The sequence below is a fragment of the Oncorhynchus mykiss genome, chromosome 12, assembly GCF_057628025.1.
Source record: "Oncorhynchus mykiss isolate SJ-2025 chromosome 12, ASM5762802v1, whole genome shotgun sequence".
NCBI classification, from domain to species: Eukaryota; Metazoa; Chordata; class Actinopteri; order Salmoniformes; family Salmonidae; genus Oncorhynchus; species Oncorhynchus mykiss.
Window position 1 is genome coordinate 31,459,518 of NC_143033.1, and position 21,028 is coordinate 31,480,545.

Below are 21,028 nucleotides of genomic sequence, written 5' to 3' on the forward strand. Positions count from 1 at the left end.
AGTATTTGTTGAAAAAGTAGCCTACCCAATAGCGGTGTCTGCGAACTACACTTCTGACTGGGTATTTAGGAGTGGGGCGCGGTATTTTCTAGGAACCTGTTATGGAATAAACGCTGTTGCCTTATCTTGCCTATGGTAGCATCATATGTCATGTCCGCCAGATATCTACTTATATTACTGTACTTAATAGCTTCTTATGTCAATTAACATTGGACGTACTGTATCAGAAGATGGACCGTTTAATCGCATTATTATGAGCGTGGGTGGTATAAAAGTATTAGCTCATTGATTCCCATCCAGGTATTGGCAGACATTTTGAGACAATAGTTAACATTGAGTGGAAGCTAAAGAAGATGCTGTCGCTTTTACTGGAGGTGATTATTTTGTGCTCTATGGTAAGGCATAAAGTTTTTCATTTACGGATGTAGTTTTTCATTTGTTCTAGTGTATCTGAAGTCTGTGAGTGATGCTCTTGGTCAGGTTAATGGAACTGCAGTGGAGAATAGAGAATGCAGGGAGCAGGAGTACAGGGATGAAGCAGGGGACTGTGTCGCCTGCAGACAGTGTGGATCTGGGCAGGAGTTATCCACGGTGAGTAGTCTATCAAACGTATTCCCTCCTGTCAAAATTATTGATACAACCAGTCATGCCGTTGTAAGAATATAATTAATGTGCGCGCCGCAAGTAGACTAGCGGTTAAGAGCTTTGGGCCGGTAAGAAAGGTTCCCCTATAAGATAATACAAATCGCTGGTTCGAAACCCTGAGCCGACTAGGTGAAAAATGTGTCAATCTGAACCTGAGCAAGGCACTTAACCCTAATTGCTCTGGATAAGAGCATCTGCCAAATGACTAAAATGTTATGTATTTCCTGTTACATACTTTGTTGACATATGAAACATTTTACACATGTTACTATGCAAGTTGTCTCTTTCTCTCTCAACCACTGTCAGCGACCTCTGCTTGCTGTTCCTTAACAAACTCCCAACCCCCACCACACCTCCTCACCATCAACTGGGTATCCTGTGTGTGTTTGTTAAACCCCTCAGGAATGTGGTTTTGGCTATGGGGCGGGTGCTCGCTGTGCACCCTGCAGACCGGGGCGCTACAAAGAGGAAGCAGGAGGGCAGAAATGCAAGCCGTGTCTATCATGTGCCCACACCAGCCGCCTCCATAGAGCCAACTGCACCACCACAGGAAACGCTGTGTGTGGAGACTGTCTGCCCGGGTGAGGACAGCTGCTGTCTCATCCTCCCCATTATCTTCGAAGTGTCTCCATTTTCCATCACATATGCTGTTGTTGTTGTATTACAGGTTCTATAGGAAAAGCAAGCTGAGTGGGTTTCAGGACATGGACTGTGTACCCTGTGGAGACCCTCCTCATGCCTATGAGCCTCTCTGTGAGTAGGCCTTTTCATCAATACAAATGATCTATGCACACTCACACACACTACATACTCTCACAGACATACATATTGACGCCACACTCACACAGACACAAATTGTATTAGTCACATACACATGGTTAGCAGATGTTATTGCAAGTGTAGCGAAATGCTTATGCTTCTGGTTCCAACAGTGCAGCAGTATCTAACAGGTAATATCTAACAATTTCACAACAAAACCTAATATCTGAAAAAATTCCACAACTAAACCTAATACACACAATCTAGTAAAGGAATGGGATAAGAATATATCAGTATACAATATATGGATGAGCAGTGACAGAGCAGCTGAGATGCAATAGATAGTAAAGAATGGATAGTGAAGGACACAGTATTCTTTATATACATATGAAATGAGTAATGCGAGATATGTAAACATTCTTGAAGTGGCATTATTAAAGTGACTAGTATTCCATTTATTAAAGTGGCCAATGATATCAAGTCTGTAGGTAGGCAGCCGCCTCTCTGTGCTTGTGGTGGCTGTTTAACAATCTGATGGCCTTGAGATAGAAGCTGTAGTTTCAATCTCTCTGTCCCAGCTTTGATACACCTGTACTGACCTCGCCTTCTGGATGGAAGCGGGGTGAACAGGCAGTGGCTCGGGTGGTTATTGTCCTTGATGATATGTTTTGCCTTCCAGTGACATCGGATGTTGTAGGTTTCCTGGAGGGCAGGTAGTTTGCCCCCTGTGATGCGTTGTGCAGACTGCACTACCCTCTGGAGAGCCTTGCGGTTGTGGGCGGTGCAGTTGCCATTCCAGGCGGTGATACAGCCCGACAGGATGCTCTCAATTGTGCACCTGTAAAAGTTAGTGAGTGTTTTTGGTGACAAGCCAAATTTCTTCAGCCTCCTGAGGTTGAAGAGGCGCTGTTGCGCCTTGTTCACCACACTGTCTGTGTGCGTGGACCATTTCAGTTTGTCGGTACACCAAGGAACTTAAAACTTTACACCTTCTCCACTGCTGTCCCGTCGATGTGGATAGGGGGGTGCTCCCTTTGCTGTTTCCTGAAGTCCACAATAATCTCTTTTGTTTTTCTGACATTGAGTGAGAGGTTATTTTCCTGACACCATACTCCGTGGGCCCTCACCTCCTCCCTGTAGGCTGTCTCGTCATTGTTGGTAAATAAGCCTACCACTGTTGTGTCATCTGCAAACTTTATTGAGTTGGAAGCGTGCATGGATGGAGGTGTGCATGGCCACGTAGTCGTAGGTGAACAGGTTGTACAGGAGGGGGCTGAGAACACACCTTTGTGGGGCCCCAGTGTTGAGGATCAGCGGAGTAGAGATGTTGTTTCCTACCTTCAAAACCTGGGGGGCGGCCCTTCAGGAAGTCCAGGACCCAGTTGCACATGGCGAGGTCGAGACCCTGGGTCTCAAGCTTAATGATGAGTTTGGAGGGTACCATGGTGTTGAATGCTGAGCTGTAGTCAATGAACAGCATTTTTACATACAGTTGAAGTCGGAAGTTTACATACACCTTAGCCAAATACATTTAAATTCAGTTTTTCACAATTCCTGACATTTAATACCAGTAAAAAGTCCCTGTCTTAGGTCAGTTAGGATCACCACTTTATTTTAAGAATGTGAAATGTCAGAATAATAGTAGAGAGTGATTTATTTCTACTTTTATTTCTTTCATCACATTCCCAGTGGGTCAGAAGTTTACATACACTCATATTTGGTAGCATTGCCTTTAAATTGTTTAACTTGGGTCAAACGTTTCGGGTAGCCTTCCACAAGCTTCCCACAATAAGTTGGGTGAATTTTGGCCCATTCCTCCTGACAGAGCTGGTGTAACTGAGTCTTCTGATAGGCTAATTGACATAATTTGAGTCAATTGGAGGTGTACCTGTGGATGTATTTCACGGCCTACCTTCAAACTCAGTGCCTCTTTGCTTGACATCACGGTCACTGTAGGTACGACGTGTCGTGGTAATTTCCTGTATTACTAAGTGAAAGGAGAGTTTATAAACCACACACAAGTCAGAGTTATACTTTAAACTTAATCTTTTAATAATATGAGCTTCCCCATAGCCATTTGACTCTCAGATCAATTCAGTCTATAAATGAATTCTGAGAGTGCTTACAAAATGGCAACTGAGATCTTTTATAGCAAAGATCCACCCCTCCCAACTCACAATGACGAACCACAGGTCTTAGGAAAACTGCATAAAGGAAGACTTTTACTTGAGAGAGGAGTATCCCATAGCCAGACAGCATTAGCTATACATTATCGTTCAGTTTGGTCTCCTAAACGAAGTTCTTATCTTGTTCTTGGTACAACATAGTGCCAAAACATTACCTCATCCAATGGCATATATCAATTGTCAATTCTAGATACTCCCATCTCAAATACAATCCCTCCTGGACAAGCTCATGTAGAGGAGAGTGAGCCTCTAAGTCAAGATAAGGGCAACATCAGAGGGGACATACAATGGTTCCAGACACTGCCATACTCTTCCCCCAAATGGGAAAAGTAGGGAGTGACTAGCACAGACATTGTGGAGCCAAGAGATAATTGGTTCCCCCCCAATCATCCCTTCACATGGTTTAAAAGAAACCTTCACATATAAAGACAAGCCTGACCTCTCCCCTCTCTGGGCCCCAAGTGACTTTACCCACATAAGCATATTTATGAAAGTAGATAAAACATCTTATTTATCAATGTTACCTAACTAATTCTGATTCTGCTACGACAGACGTCATCGATGCACTTATTGATGAAGCCAATGACTGATGTGGTGTACTCCTCAATGCCACCGGAGGAATCCCGGAACATATTTCAGTCTGTGCTAGCAAAACAGTTCTGTTGCTTAGCATCTGCTTCATCTGACCACTTTTTTTTTATTGATCTGGTGCTTCCTGCTTTAATTTTTGCTTGTAAGCAGGAATCAGGAAATTAGAATTATGGTCAAAATGTGCACTTATAAATCATAACAATTTGAATCAAAATACAGCTGTAGACAGAAGTCAAAGATCAAACATCACACATACAACTGATGTCTCTCATGAGTTCTGCCCCATAGGAAAAGTCCAAGTTACTTTTATCATGCTTGTAGTCAACCCCCTGTGATGTCACTGCATACGTCATTACCTGCTACTCCTCAGACCAAGCCCATGCATACACAGCTATAATAACTTGCAAGAGATACAATAGTTCCAGTGTTTTCTAAGGCCTCAGCAGTAAATGTCCACTCCCCCAAGTTGATTTATAGAGGTATGTCTGACTAGCCTCTTATCTCTTCTAGTCCCCTGCATGGCTCTTTGTTTATCTTTGAAATGCTTTTTCACAGACCCCGTTTCTTTATAAGAGGCAGAGACTTAGAAAAGATTGGAACAATTCTAAAACCTTACAATGAATATATATATTGTTAATCTGTAGTCTAGGACCCTATAAATGTAGAGGAGGAGGGGTCCCATAGCCCCTCCCCTTCTATTAATACAACATAAGAATATCAATTATTTTATTATAATACATTATAATACATCAAACATTTGGGGCAGCCCCTATCATGACCCCAATTTGACCCCATCAAGGGCGAGCTCTGGGTGAGCGTTTTCTTGTTTGCTTATGGCGGAATACAGCTCATTCAATGCTGTCTTAGTGCCAACCTCTGACTGTGGTGGTATGTAAACAACTACGAAACACACAGATGAAAACTCTCTAGGTAGGTTGTGTGGTCTACAGTTTATCATGATACACTATCTCACAATAGCTTGAGACTTCCTTAGATATCGTACACCAGCTGTTATTTACAAAAATACCAGACGCCGCTGTTCTATCCAGCCGGTGCAGCATATAACCAGGCAGCTGTATGTTGATAGTGTGGTCGTTCAGCCACGTTTCCGTGAAGCATAAGATATTACAGTTTTTAATGTCCTGTTGGTAGTTTAATCTTCCGCGTAGGTCATCTATTTTATTGTCCAAAGACTGCACGTTTGCTTGCAGAATGGAAGAATGTGGGGGTTTATTCGATCGGCCATGAATTCTCAGAAGGCAGCCCGCCCTCCGGCCCCCTTTTCTCTGCCTCCTCTCCATGCAAATCACAGGGATCTGGGCCTGTACCAGAGAAAACAGTATACAGTGCCTTGCGAAAGTATTCGGCCCCCTTGAACTTTGCGACCTTTTGCCACATTTCAGGCTTCAAACATAAAGATATACAACTGTATTTTTTTGTGAAGAATCAACAACAAGTGGGACACAATCATGAAGTGGAATGACATTTATTGGATATTTCAAACTTTTTTAACAAATCAAAAACTGAAAAATTGGGCGTGCAAAATTATTCAGCCCCTTTACTTTCAGTGCAGCAAACTCTCTCCAGAAGTTCAGTGAGGATCTCTGAATGATCCAATGTTGACCTAAATGACTAATGATGATAAATACAATCCACCTGTGTGTAATCAAGTCTCCGTATAAATGCACCTGCACTGTGATAGTCTCAGAGGTCCGTCAAAAGCGCAGAGAGCATCATGAAGAACAAGGAACACACCAGGCAGGTCCGAGATACTGTTGTGAAGAAGTTTAAAGCCGGATTTGGATACAAAAATATTTCCCAAGCTTTAAACATCCCAAGGAGCACTGTGCAAGCGATAATATTGAAATGGAAGGAGTATCAGACCACTGCAAATCTACCAAGACCTGGCCGTCCCTCTAAACTTTCAGCTCATACAAGGAGAAGACTGATCAGAGATGCAGCCAAGAGGCCCATGATCACTCTGGATGAACTGCAGAGATCTACAGCTGAGGTGGGAGACTCTGTCCATAGGACAACAATCAGTCGTATATTGCACAAATCTGGCCTTTATGGAAGAGTGGCAAGAAGAAAGCCATTTCTTAAAGATATCCATAAAAAGTGTTGTTTAAAGTTTGCCACAAGCCACCTGGGAGACACACCAAACATGTGGAAGAAGGTGCTCTGGTCAGATGAAACCAAAAGTGAACTTTTTGGCAACAATGCAAAACGTTATGTTTGGCGTAAAAGCAACACAGCTGAACACACCATCCCCACTGTCAAACATGGTGGTGGCAGCATCATGGTTTGGGCCTGCTTTTCTTCAGCAGGGACAGGGAAGATGGTTAAAATTGATGGGAAGATGGATGGAGCCAAATACAGGACCATTCTGGAAGAAAACCTGATGGAGTCTGCAAAAGACCTGAGACTGGGACGGAGATTTGTCTTCCAACAAGACAATGATCCAAAACATAAAGCAAAATCTACAATGGAATGGTTCAAAAATAAACATATCCAGGTGTTAGAATGGCCAAGTCAAAGTCCAGACCTGAATCCAATCGAGAATCTGTGGAAAGAACTGAAAACTGCTGTTCACAAATGCTCTCCATCCAACCTCACTGAGCTCGAGCTGTTTTGCAAGGAGGAATGGGAAAACATTTCAGTCTCTCGATGTGCAAAACTGATAGAGACATACCCCAAGCGACTTACAGTTGTAATCGCAGTAAAAGGTGGCGCTACAAAGTATTAACTTAAGGGGGCTGAATAATTTTGCACGCCCAATTTTTCAGTTTTGATTTGTTAAAAAAGTTTGAAATATCCAATAAATGTCGTTCCACTTCATGATTGTGTCCCACTTGTTGTTGATTCTTCACAAAAAAATACAGTTTTATATCTTTATGTTTGAAGCCTGAAATGTGGCAAAAGGTCGCAAAGTTCAAGGGGGCCAAATACTTTCGCAAGGCACTGTACTTTCGCAAGGCACTGTATAGTTTGCGTCGGCCTCGTCAGACTCGTTAAAGGAAAAAAAGGATTCTGCCAGTCCATGGCGAGTAATCGCAGTCCTGCACATTGACTCGGTAGCGGTATTCCTTGTATATAGCCTCGTTATTATTTTATTATGTTACTATTTCCTTTTATTTCTTCTTATTTACTAATTCTTTTTTTCTTACTTTTTAACTGCACTGTTGGGAAAGGGCTCATAAGTAAGCATTTCACGGGAAAAATCTACGGCTGTTATATTCAGTGCATTTGACAAATAACATTTTATGTGATTTTGATTTCCCCATAGGCAAGATTGGGCTTCAGTCCATGTACTATAAGCACGCTTAATGTTACTGTACCACTTTTAGAATAATTTAAGAAAATATTTCCAGGGAACATGTGAAATGTGCTTTACTGATGTCTGTCTGTTTAACCATCTTTCTGGGATTGTTTGCACACACATATCCACTATGTACCAGCCTCAAATGAAATTCTTGGAAGATCAAATCATGCCCACCACTATTTTGTAGTGGAGTGTGAGCTAGCTGGCTGTTGAACTTCCGTCTCTCTCTGTGTTTAACTTGGCAGTCAAATGGGGTTGAAATAAGAACACATTTCCCAGATGTTACAACCTACTGTTAGATGTTAGGTATGGAAAAATACTCCTGGTATTGAAGCACACTTTGATACCATAAAAGGCATATTTAGATGATTTTGAGATTACAAAAACTTATTTGAAGTCCATCTGAGAACTCTTGTAGTTGAAATGTGAAATTCTTATGAGACAAATAGGTTGTTGTATCCCAGAGTGACAGTGCTCTCCAAGTGTCTTCTCACTACATGCCTCCAGTTGTGATGGAGCAGCATTTCATTCATAGTGACTTTTATAAAACAAAAACAAAGTGTAGACCAGCACAAGTAAGTTATTGCATATCCTTCCAACTGAAGGATCTTACCGTAGTTTGTACTTCCAATCACTTTTTTGAGAAAATAAGCTTGAAAAAAATTAATAGGTGCTTGTTTTTGATTTCCTGACACCTTTTAGACATCTCTGTTCTGGTGGTTCAGTTTGGTGATGCCCCAGGGTATGTTCGGTTTGGTTGTCAAACCAAAGGGTTTTGGCACAGAACAGTGTTATGATTAGATCAGCATGTAAATTTGTTTCAGTGGATTGTCCTCTATCTGAACTGATAAGCAGGAAAGATTTGGGGAGACAAAGACAACCAGACTCAATGTGCTGTCTTTGGATTTGAGAAGCCACTACCAAAGAGGACATATGAGATAGCATTCACTGCCTTACTGAAAACCTAATATACACATGACAACACACACTGCACCCACAAATCTGAATTATCCCATACTTAAATACTTTGAGAAAGTGGGTGTCATAACAACTAGAGGTCGACCGATTATGATTTTTCAACGCCGATACCGATTGGAGGACCAAAAAAAGCAGATACCGATTAAATTGGCCAATTTTTTTTTTAAACATTTTTTATTTAGAATAATGACAATTACAACAATACTGAATTAACACTTATTTTAACATAATACATCAATAAAAATCCATTTAGACTCAAATAAATAATGTTCAATTTGGTTTAAATAATGCAAAAACAGTGTTGGAGAAGTAAAAGTGAAATATGTGCCATGTAAAAAAGCTAACGTTTAAGTTCCTTGCTCAGAACATGAGAACATATGAAAGTTGGTGGTTCCTTTTAACATGAGACTTCAATATTCCAAGGTAAGAACTGTTCTATAATTAAATGCATGTTTGTGGGTGTGCTGTATTGCACCCAAGGATAAACAGCTGTAGTGATATTTGTGCACATGCGTGTGTGTTTATGCATGTTTACTGTGTAGGCAGTAGCAGGGTGAACCTGGTGCCCCTTTCGTCTGTTGTGGCAAGCTCCAGGGACACTGTCCTGGCTGTAGTCATCTGCATCGCTCTGACTTCTGTCCTACTGGCCCTAATGCTTTTCTGTGCCATCTACTGCAAAAGACAGCTGGAGAAGAAACCTCATGGTAACCCTGCCTGAATCACAGATTCTCACTCATCCCTCGTGTCGACTAAGATTGTAATCATGTCAAACAATGTTTAATGCAGATATTATGCTGTATTTATACCATGCCAAATATTTGATATAAACACTTGTGTTAATGTAAAAAGTAAATAACTTTTGTTTTTGCACTAATCAGAGCCATGCCAGGGTGGTAGCTGCCATGATGCAAAGTTCCCCAGCTTTGAGAATATTCAGGTCTATCAGCTACATGAAATCACCTCAAACAGCTACCATGGCACGGGCATAACTTGTGGTATGTTGTTCTGTTAGCCTGGGCTTGCAAATAACCTTTTCATGTCATTCTTTACTAATATGCACATGGCGCCAAATCCACATTTGAGAAGAGTGCATAACTTGAATTTCTGCACTTGACATGTCCCATCAACATCTCTAAAACTGCATTTTCCTGTCCTAAGGTCAAGTGAAGCTTTTCCCTTATCAGTTCTCTGAGGAACCTTGCAGCACGGAGAACAGCAATGGTATGGCCACATATCCTGCCTGGGACTCACAGAGAAGACCATTAGAGAACACATTGCCCAGTGAGCTGAACCATGATCTCTACCAAACTGATGTGGAAGTGTCTGATGAGGAAGACGAGAAGACGTGGACCCATGCTGTATTAAACTAAAGATCTGGGATTCACTAAACTGAGTAGGCCTAAAAGCAGAGCCCATTTCTTCATGAGGATAACCTTTGATATGTTGACTGTCATAACAGACTTGTGGTTATGTGAAAGACATTGCAACTGCTGACAGAAACGTGACTTGCTGGTTTCAAAGCCATTCAAACTTGTATTTTCTGCTTCTGTTATTTTCCAGAGCTCATCTCATTGCTATTACCAAATATGTGTGGGCCAATGTCTGATATAGTCCAAGTTTAAATTTAACCAATTCTCTTGGATTTTTAAAAAGCTTATAATTTACAGTCTCATCCAAAATTATTGGCACGCTTGATAAAGATGAACAAACAATTCTGAGCTATTGTATTTTAGTACAATTGCTTAGAAAAAGATAGTTTAACAAATAATAAAAAATCTCAATGATGGATGGCACCCATTTTTAATACTTTGTTTTTGACATTATGAAGCCGTTACGAGCAGGGTGTCAATCATTATTTTAATGGTGTTCGTTAGTATGAAGGAAAACCAGAGAATACAGCAGAGCTCTTCCAGAGGCCAGCATGGAGCCGTATTGCTTTAGTGAGTCTGTCATTTATCTGCAGCCCTTCAGACATCCTCCGTCCCCTTATTCTCTGTCAAAACAATAGCAGGCCCACAGCTCTTTCACTTGTTTCACTAATCAGGCTGCTGATGGTCTATCTCACAAAAAAGAGTATTCAAGAGTGATTCATTCAATAGCTGAAACATGTAGCTAGAGATTTACAGAGTAATAGCCAAGTAAGAGAACACTAGTTGTTCAGATGACAAAAAAAATAGACAATATAGGGTTGGCACTGGCAACATGGATGTTAAGGGTTCATAATTCACAATGAGACAAGGATGCATCACAAGTCATATACAATATTATACACACTTCATATTTTCATTCCCTCATACTCATCAGGCCACTGCAGAGTAATATCAATTTTGAAATTCAACATCGCTAAGCGTAGGATGAAGTAAGTGGGGAGGGGCCCTGCCCCTAATTTCCCGTGATAATTCACAGTAGGTAAAAAACAACAAAAGTACAATCTGCTCATGAGGAATCATCACGGCAGGTTACTGAGTCTGTGTCCAGGTCAGCTACTAGAGCGTCCACTAATTCTTCAAGGGTAGGAGAGCTCTGAAGCATGCCTGCAAACCATGGAACAGGCCAGGAGAGAGGGGGACAGATTTAGATAAAGGACTTCAATGACAAATTTGAAACTTGTCTGGGGGAAAGAAAATCTTGATATTTTTGATTGTAGTGCTCAATCTATTGAGCTATTGTTTTAACCCGGATTCATTGTGTTTGAGTTCATTCATATGTACAGAAATTAAACTAGATCCAACCAGGTCCATGTCAAATTGGCCTGAAATACACCGCTGATTATCTGTGCTGGTTCTGTATTGTAACAACTCAGCTTTGGCTGTACTCATGTCATGTTGACAGCTACTAAGAGGTTAATTACCAGAGATGCATGTCACCTCTCAGAGCCTGATTGAGTTAACACAGCAATTGAAAATGAAAGCCATATACAACTCACTTTGGCCCTATGGGAGAGTAATGCCATTGATTAATGTATTTGATCTTCAGCCCATCTTTCAACTGAGACTATAGGAGCCCCACTGCAACTGACTATGAAAAACAAGAGCCAGTGCCAAAATTCTGAGTGACTCCAGGGAATGTTGAGAGTGGGTTTAGCTTTTTGGGTGTGAGTGGATAGAATAACATCTAGTTTCAACATTTGCTAAATGGATGTAAAAATCTATCTGGAGAGTTTCCAAAGTATCACCATAAATAGGGCTTTGAATTAAGTGTGCAAATTAAAGGAAATATCCACCCATTTTGAACGTTCTCGTTTTTGTGCATTTCTGAGCAATGTTCCATGATGGCACCGGAGGGGAAGGCTGCCATCTTATCGGCTCTTAACCAACCATACTATTTAAAAAAAATATGTTGTTCGTAACTTGTTTTGTACATAATGTGCTGCTACCATCTCTTATGACCGAAAAGAGCTTCTGGATATCAGAACTGCGATTGCTCACCTCAAACTGGACAGAGAGTTCTTCAATGAGTCAGATGGGAGTGATATAATACAGAAACCCGACCAGGCCTAGATCCCCGTAATTCAGCATGTTAAACGTGCAACCAGAGGGAAAAACACTCCAGACCACCTTTACCCCACACACAGACACGTACAAAGCTCTCCCTCGCCCTCCATTTGGCAAATCTGACCATAATTCTGTCCTCCCGATTCCTGCTTACAAGCAAAAACTAAAGCAGGAAGCACCAGTGACTCGGTCTATAAAAAAAGTGGTCAGATGCAAAACAGTCCTGTAGTTTAGCTAGCACAGACTGGAATATGTTCTGGGATTCTTCCGATGGCATTGAGGAATACACCACATCAGTCACTGGCTTTATCAATAAGTGCATCGAGGACGTCGTCCCCACAGTGACTGTACGTACATACCCCAACCAGAAGCCATGTATTACAGGCAACATTCACACTGAGCTAAAGGGTAGAGCTGCCGCTTTCAACGAGCAGGTCTCTAACCCAGAAGATTATAAGAAATCCCGCTATGCCCTCCGACGAACCATCAATCAGGCAAAGCATCAAATGCAGGACTAAGATCGAATCGTACTACACCAGCTCCAACGCTCATCGGATGTGGCAGAGCCTGCAAACCATTACAGACTACAAAGGGAAGCACAGCCGAGAGCTGCCCAGTGACACGAGAATACAAGACAAGCTAAATAACTTCTATGCTCGCTTTGAGGGAAGTAACACTGAAACATGCATGAGAGCATCAGCTGTTCCGGACGATTGCGTGATCACGCTCACCGCAGCCGATGTGAATAACACCTTGAAACAGGTCAACATTTACAAGGCTGCAGGGCCAGACGGATTACCAGAACGTGTACTCCAAGCATGCACTGACCAACTGGCAAGTGTCTTCACTGACATTTTCAACCTCTCCCTGTCGGAGTCTGCAATACCAACATGTTTCAAGCAGACCACCATAGTCCCTGTGCCCAAGAACACTAAGGTAACCTGCCTAAATGACTACCGACCAGTAGCACTCACGTCTGTAGCCATGAAATGCTTTGAAAGGCTGGTAATGGCTCACATCAAAACCATTATCCCAGAAACCCTAGGCCCACTCCAATTTGCATACGGCACCAACAGATCATGCAATATCTATTGCACTCCACACTGCCCTTTCCCACTTGGACAAAAGGAAGACCTATCTGAGAACGCTATTTATTGACTACAGCTCAGCGTTCAACACCATAGTACCCTCAAAGCTCATCAATAAGCTAAGGACTCTGGGACTAAACACCTCCCTCTGGAGACAGAAAAGATTTGGCATGGGTCTCGGATCCTCAAAAGGTATTACAGCTGCACCATCGAGAGCATCCTGACGGGTTGCATCACTGCCTGGTATGGCAACTGCTCGGCCTCCGAACGCAATGCACTACAGAGGGTAGTGCGTACGGCCCAGTACATCACCGGGACCAAGCTTCCTGCCATCCAGGACCTCTATACCAGGCGGTGTCAGAGAAAGGCCCTAAAAATCGTCAAAGACTCCAGCCACCCTAGCCATAGACTGTTCTCTCTGCTACCGCACAGAAAGCAATACCGGAGCGCCAAGTCTAGGTCCAAGAGGCTCCTAAATAGCTTCTACCCCAAGCCATAAGACTCCTGAACAGCTAATAAAATGTCTACCCAGACTAAATGCATTGCCCCCCCCCCATACACTGCTGCTACTCTTATTATCTATGCATTTGCCCCCCCCCCCCCCCCCCCAGAACACTGCTGCTACTCTTGTTATTATCTAGGCATAGTCACTTTAATAAAACTCTACCTACATGTACATATTACCTCAATACCGGTGCCCCCTGTATATAGCCCCGCTATTGTTATTTACTGCTGCTCTTCAATCATTTGTTATTCTCTTACATTTTTTGTTGTTGTATTTTCTTAACTGCATTGTTGGTTAAGTGCTTGAAAGTAAGCATTTCACTGTCTACACCTGTTGTATTCGGCGTATGTGACAAATAACATTTGATTCGATCTATTCCTGGGGAATGGGTGAATCTTTCCTTTAAACACAAATAAAGCTTCCCGTCTTGAGATTTATGGTGGTTTCAGGATAACCTGGGAGGCATCAGAGGGCCATGATGCATAGTAGGAGCCCTTACCTGTTTCCAAACCCAGGGAAAAGCAAAGCAACTGCCATCATCACACAGCTATAATTAAGAGTTTGAAGTAGCCAAAGCCTGTGCCTCAGGCATATACACTTACAAAACAAACTATGCATTGATGGCTTTGCCAAAATGATATAAGTTGATAATATACAGTGCCTTCAGAAAGTATTCTATCCCCTTGACTTATTCCACATTTGGTTGTTTTACAGCCTGAAACTAAAATGGATGTAATTTTTTTTTTCTCTCACCCATCGACACACAATACCCCACAATGACAAAGTGAAAACTTATTTTTAGAAATGTTAGCAGATTTATTGAAAATTCAATACAGAAATATTTAATTTATATTCACACCTGAGTCAATACTTTATAGAAGCACCTTTGGCAGTGATTGTGGCTGTGAGTCTTTCTGGCTAAGTCTCTAAGAGCTATCCACACCTGGATTTTGTGCAAAACTTACCAAACATTCTTTAAGCTGTCTAATTGGTTGTTGATCATAGCAAGACAAACAGTTTCAGGTCTTGCCATAGTTTTTCCAAGTAGATTTAAGTCAAAACTAACTCAGCTACTCAGGAACATTCACTGTCTTCTTGGTAATCAACTCGTGTAGATTAGGCCTTGTGTTTTAGGTTATTGTCTTGCTGAAAGGTGAATTTATCTCCCAGTGTCTGGTAGAAAGCAGACTGAATCCTCTAGGATTTTGCCTGTGCTTAGCTCTATTCCGTTTCTTTTTTATCCTGAACAACTCCCCAGTCCTTAACGATTACAAGCATACCCATAACATGATGCAGGCACCACTATGCTAAAAAAAATGGTAAGTGGTACTCAGTAATGCCTTGTATTGGATTTTCCCCAAACATAACACTTTTTATTCAGGACAAAAATGTAGTTGCTTTATCACATTTTCTTGCAGAATTACTTTATTGCCTTGTTGCAAAAAGGATGCATGTTTTGGAATATTTGTATTCTCTTCAAGCTTCCTTCTTTTCACTCTGTCAATTAGGTTAGTATTGTGGAGTAACTATAAAGTTCATCCATCCTCAGTTCTCCTGTCACAGCCATTAAACTCTGTAACTGTTAAAAGTCAACATTGTCATCATGGTGAAATCCCTGATCAGTTTCCTTCCTCTTTGGTAATTGAGTTAGGAAGTACACCTGTATCTTTGTAGTGACTGGGTGTTTTGATACACCATCAAAAGTGTAATTAATAACTTCACCATGCTCAAAGGGATATTCAATGTCTGCTTTTTTTTATTTTTACCATCAACCAATAGCTGTCCTTCTTCGCGAGGCATTAGAAAACCTCCCTGGTCTTTGTGGTCCGTGTTTGAAATTCAGTGTTCGACTGAGGAACCTTACAGATAATTGTATGTGTGGGGTACAGACATGAGGTAGTCATTCAAAAATCATGTTAAATACTATTATTGCATGCAACTTATTATGTGACTTGTTAAGCACATTTTTACTCCTGAACTTATTTATGCTTGCCATAACTAAAGGGTTGATTACTCATTGACTCAAGACATGTCAGCTTTTTAATTGATTTATTACCATTTTGAAAAGCATAATTCCACTGACATTATGGGATAGTGTGTGTTGTTGGCCAGTGACAATAAAAAAAACATTTAATCAATTTCAAATTCAGGTTATAACACAAAAAAAAAGTGGTCAAGGGTTGTGAATACTTTCTGAAGGCACTGTACTATACATACAGGAGTGGTGACCTGGGGAAGGAACTAATAGGAGAAAAATAGTGCAAGAACCCTAAAGAAAGGGAGGAAGGTAGCGGCCAAGAAAAATAGTGACAGTGTCCTTACCTTGCACCATAAGCATGGGCTCCTTACTACCTCCATGAGCTAGCATCTCCCTTCGATATCGCTCTCCCATGTCCCTGTGTGGGGACATTAAACGGAGGGGGTGAATAGGCAGAGAGAGATAGTATTGGGGTTTATGTCAGACAGATAAGGATATGTCTGAATACTGTACTGGCTTGGTTTTCCAGTGGGTTGAGCTGTGCTTTCACTGCCACTGACTGTAGTCTGCCACTCTACAAGCCCCCATGACAGAGACACAAAGAGCAGAAAGAAAAAAACAGCTCTGAGAAAAACATAACACCCCAGGCAAAACAATACTCAATTTCAAAACACAAATCCCCTGATGTCACAGTGACATCTGTGATGTGGGTGTGTGGTTATTTTCTTTGTCACTGTCATGTTCAGACTAGTGTGAGCGAATCCAGCTAGTAGAGATTTCCCTAAAGTAAAATCTTCGAAAGCCAAGTTAAACAGATCACCGACCATTTCAAATCCCACCGTACCTTCTCCGCTATGCAATCTGGTTTCCTAGCTGGTCATGTGTGCACCACAGCCACGCTCAAGGTCCTAAACGATATCATAATCACCATCAATAAAAGACAATACTGTGCAGCCGGCCAAGGCTTTCAACTCTGTCAATCACCGCATTCTTATCAGCAGACTCAACAGCCTTGGTTTCTCAAATGACTGCCTCGCCTGCTTCACCAACTACTTCTCAGATAGTGTTCATTGTGTCAAATCGTAAGACCTGTTGTCCGGACCTCTGGAAGTCTCTATGGGGGTGCCACAGGGTTCAATTCTCGGGCTGACTCTTTTCTCTGTATACATCAATGATGTCACTCTTGCTGCTGGTGATTCTCTGATCCACCTCTATGCAGACGACACCATTCTGTATACTTCTGGCCCTTCTTTGGACACTGAGTTAACTAACCTCCAGACGAGCTTCAATGCCATACAACACTCCTTCCGTGGCCTCCAACTGCTCTTAAATGCAAGTAAAACTAAATGCATGCTCTTCAACCGATCGCTGCCCGTAGCCTGCCCGTCTAGCATCACTACTATGGACGGTTCTGACTTAGAATATGTGGACAACTACAAATACCTAGGTGTCTGGTTAGACTGTAAACTCTCCTTCCAGACTCACATTAAGCAAATCCAATCCAAAATGAAATCTAGAATCGGCTTCCTATTTCGCAACAAAGCCTCCTTCACTCATGCTGCCAAACATACCCTAGTAAAACTGACCATCTTACCGATCTTCGACTTCGGCGATGTCATGTACAAAATAGCCTCCAACACTCTACTCAGCAAATTGGATGTAGTCTATCACAGTGCCATCCCTTTTGTCACCAAAGCCCGATATACAGTGGGGCAAAAAAGTATTTAGTCAGCCACCAATTGTGCAAGTTCTCCCACTTAAAAAGATGAGGCCCGTAATTGTCATCATAGGTACACTTCAACTATGACAGACAAAATGAGAAAAAAAAATCCAGAAAATCACATTGTAGGATTTTTTATGAATTTATTTGCAAATTATGGTGGAAAATAAGTATTTGGTCACCTACAAACAAGCAAGATTTCTGGCTCTCACAGACCTGTAACTTCTTCTTTAAGAGGCTCCTCTGTCCTCCACTTGTTACCTGTAATAATGGCACCTGTTTGAACTTGTTATCAGTATAAAAGACACCTGTCCACAACCTCAAACAGTCACAGTCCAAACTCCACTATGGCCAAGACCAAAGTGCTGTCAAAGTACACCAGAAACAAAATTGTAGACCTGCACCAGGCTGGGAACACTGATAATCTCCCTCGATCTGGGACTCCACGCAAGATCTCACCCCGTGGGGTCAAAATGATAACAAGAACGGTGAGCAAAAATCCCAGAACCACACGGGGGGACCTAGTGAATGACCTGCAGAGAGCTGGGACCAAAGTAACAAAGCCTACCATCAGTAACACACTACGCCGCCAGGGACTCAAATCCTGCAGTGCCAGACGTGTCCCCCTGCTTAAGCCAGTACATGTCCAGGCCCGTCTGAAGTTTGCTAGAGAGCATTTGGATGATCCAGAAGAAGATTGGGAGAATGTCATTTGGTCAGATGAAACCAAAATATAACTTTTTGGTAAGAACACCATACCTACTGTGAAGCATGGGGTGGAAACATCATGCTTTGGGGCTGTTTTTCTACAAAGGGACCAGGACGACTGATCCGTGTAAAGGAAAGAATGAATGGGGCCATGTATCGTGAGATTTTGAGTGAAAACCTCCTACCATCAGCAAGGACATTGAAGATGAAACGTGGCTGGGTCTTTCAGCATGACAATGATCCCAAACACACCCCGCCCGGGCAACGAAGGAGTGGCTTCGTAAGAAGCATTTCAAGGTCCTAGAGTGGCCTAGCCAGTCTCCAGATCTCAACCCCATAGAAAATCTTTGGAGGGAGTTGAAAGTCTGTGTTGCCCAGCAACAGCCCCAAAACATCACTGCTCTAGAGGAGATCTGCATGGAAGGAATGGGCCAAAATACCAGCAACAGTGTGTGAAAACCTTGTGAAGACTTACAGAAAATGTTTGACCTCTGTCATTGCCAACAAAGGGTATATAACAAAGTATTGAGAAACTTTTGTTATTGACCAAATACTTATTTTCCACCATAATTTGCAAATAAATCCTACAATGTGATTTTCTGGATTTTTTTTTCTCATTTTGTCGGTCATAGTTGAAGTGTACCTATGATGAAAATTACAGGCCTCTCATCTTTTTAAGTGGGAGAACTTGCACAATTGGTGGCTGACTAAATACTTTTTTTTGCCCCACTGTACTACCCACCACTGCAACCTGTATGCTCTCGTTGGCTGGCCCTTGCTTCATATTAGACGCCAAACCCACTGGCTCCAGGTCATCTATAAGTCTTTGCTAAGTAAAGCCCTGCCTTATCTCAGATCACTGGTCATCATAGCAGCACCCACCCGTAGCACACGCTCTAGCAGGTATATTTCACTGGTCATCCCCAAAGCCAACTCCCTTGTTCCAGTTCTCTGCTGCCAATTACTGGAATGAACTGTACAATTAATTGTACCCCAGTATCTCTGCACATTCATCTAATGCACATCTATCACTCCAGTGTTTAATTGCTAAAATGTCAGGTCAGGTCAGGTGAGTTTCTCTCACCTGTTGAAGGGGTCTTTTTGAAAGCACTGCCTCCACACCATGGAGGCTATGGCGCGCGACATGAGGTATGAGTAGTACTTAGCACCGTACCCAATGAGGTGGCTGAATCTCAGCTGCCAGGCCTAGGGACAAGAATACCAGTTACCCATCTTTATCTAAAGACACCAGGGTTGGGGTCAATTCCAATTTAATTTGAAATTCCAATTAAATTCTTGAATTCACACATTAAAGTAGAGAATTTACGTTGACTTCAATTCGAATTTCAACAATCTTCAAGTTTTGGAATTAATGCTATTTTTATCTTTGGGAAATGTTCAAATATTGAATTCATGTAGTTAGTATAAAAAATGGGCTGCAGGATTTGATTTAAATAATTTCAACTTTATTTATATATATTTATATATATATATATATGTATTTATATATTTCCAGTATAGCTAGGCTGTCTGAACAGTGAGTGAGTGACATGATCAGCCTGAAAGCCTGAGGGAATTTAATTCAATTTGAATTTGTTGAATTGTTGGGGATAATATTGAATTGGGAATTGTATTATTGGAATTTATATAACATTGAAATTGAGAGAAATTGAATTACCTCTTAATTCAAAAACTGGACTGGAATTTAAATTGAATTAAATGGAATTTACAGGGAGGGATTTAATTTGAATTGCATTTGTGGAATTAACCCCAGCACTGAAAGACACTTCCATATTTTCGATTGAATATTTTGTATTCAAGCAACATTGTTAATCTGAAAATATTTTTTCAAACCTCTCTCCCACTTTATAGAAGATTACTAAATTGGCTACAGAACATAAGTGAGACGTGCAGTATCTATCGGAATGATGCTGCTTCTGTGTATTCTCTCTCTCTGGCCAGTTGTTTCTAACTCCTACGCAGTCTTATTTTAATGATAAGAGCCCAGCTGTCTGTGTGGTGACTTGTTATAATCCAAATCCAGTGGGAACCCTCCCCTTTGCTTCTCACAGTCAATGACAGATAAGGACCTATCAAAAGACTTGCTGAGTGTCACAGTTCCAAACATGTTCTAAACTAAGACCGGGGTGAAAGTGTGTATATGATCACTGCAGTTAACAGATGCAGTTTGGTTTGTATGGCCAGGCACTAACTTAAATTGCACCTGAAATTAAAATACCACATTTTGCAACTGTAAATAAAAATCAGAAACTGTCAGAAGTACAGCATAATATTTCATTCCGACATAAATTGGTCTTTTCACACTTGGGAAACTACTTTTATCCTACCCCAGGGAAAAACTGAGCTCTGCTATTTGGCAACAAACTAATGTAAAATGAATAGAAAATGGACTCACGGAGTAGATATTGGTTAGCTGTGGTGGTAAGCCAATTCAGGGAGAATATCACTGTCCAAATTACAGTTGAGAAGAAATAGCCTGTTGGTTGTTCTATTCTGTTTTATGTTTCTCTGTGGATATAAATTCTCTCTCACACAGAAAGGGGGGTACAATATCCGGATGGTTTATATCCGGTAGAGAGAATAGTCTAATTACTATTTACCCCCAAGGATCTGACATTCACAGATCAGTACATCGTCCACAGTTTCAGTATTATGAGACTCACTAAGATATCTAGGCACTTACAGTATTTGGAACGTAAGGTAGTCCATAGAATTTCTCTTGCATCTTTTTTAGAATGTCTGTCGTTGACCGATTTTGTGGCTTGCCATGATACACTTGATCCAAAGCAGCATAAAAAACCTGTGAAAAAATAAACACGCCAATAATTGTATTTAATAAGTACTGAAAAGACACACAAACTGCCACTGTGGATATACCTGAAGCTGAGTGTCGGCAGCCCCACAGATTCTCTTGGATTCACAAAGGCGAGAGACCATGCTCTTGGGCAGGGGCTGAAATAGAACAAAATATTTCTGAGAAACACAAAACACACCCATCTATCGAGTCTTCAGTGTGGTGAACCTCTGGTATCT

General features: G+C 41.5%; 2 protein-coding genes across 3 annotated transcripts in view; one reads left to right on the forward strand and one right to left on the reverse strand.

Annotated features, from left to right (window-relative positions):
• On the forward strand, nucleotides 1-11,707 carry LOC110536847 (tumor necrosis factor receptor superfamily member 19). 2 transcript variants are annotated; one of them, XM_021622519.3, is made up of 7 exons: nucleotides 1-395; nucleotides 481-591; nucleotides 1,048-1,226; nucleotides 1,313-1,398; nucleotides 9,024-9,185; nucleotides 9,360-9,476; nucleotides 9,640-11,707. In XM_021622519.3, exons 1-7 carry the CDS (start codon nucleotides 354-356, stop codon nucleotides 9,849-9,851), a joined length of 909 nt encoding a protein of 302 aa, XP_021478194.3. In that variant the 5' UTR covers nucleotides 1-353; the 3' UTR covers nucleotides 9,852-11,707. The 2 variants fall into 2 exon arrangements, with proteins under 2 accessions (XP_021478194.3, XP_090048377.1); XM_090192251.1 differs by having other exon boundaries at nucleotides 31-374.
• The window catches only part of mipepb (mitochondrial intermediate peptidase b), a 17,117-nt gene continuing 4,725 nt past the window's right edge, over nucleotides 8,637-21,028 (reverse strand). The window contains exons 15-19 of the mRNA XM_021623465.3: nucleotides 20,873-20,947; nucleotides 20,679-20,795; nucleotides 19,059-19,180; nucleotides 15,891-15,964; nucleotides 8,637-11,015 (exon numbers count right to left, since the gene is read on the reverse strand). Coding sequence (XP_021479140.3) covers nucleotides 10,918-11,015; nucleotides 15,891-15,964; nucleotides 19,059-19,180; nucleotides 20,679-20,795; nucleotides 20,873-20,947 — 486 coding nt within the window. The 3' untranslated portion in view covers nucleotides 8,637-10,917. The remainder of the gene's footprint in view (nucleotides 11,016-15,890; nucleotides 15,965-19,058; nucleotides 19,181-20,678; nucleotides 20,796-20,872; nucleotides 20,948-21,028) is intronic.

Bases quoted from the DNA above. Each gene is read 5' to 3' on its own strand.
- LOC110536847 (XM_021622519.3), top strand. From the start codon at position 354: ATGCTGTCGCTTTTACTGGAGGTGATTATTTTGTGCTCTATG. The intron at 592-1,047 runs GTGAGTAGTCTA...TAAACCCCTCAG, and splicing joins CTGGGCAGGAGTTATCCACG to GAATGTGGTTTTGGCTATGG. The intron at 9,186-9,359 runs GTAACCCTGCCT...TGCACTAATCAG, and splicing joins GCTGGAGAAGAAACCTCATG to AGCCATGCCAGGGTGGTAGC.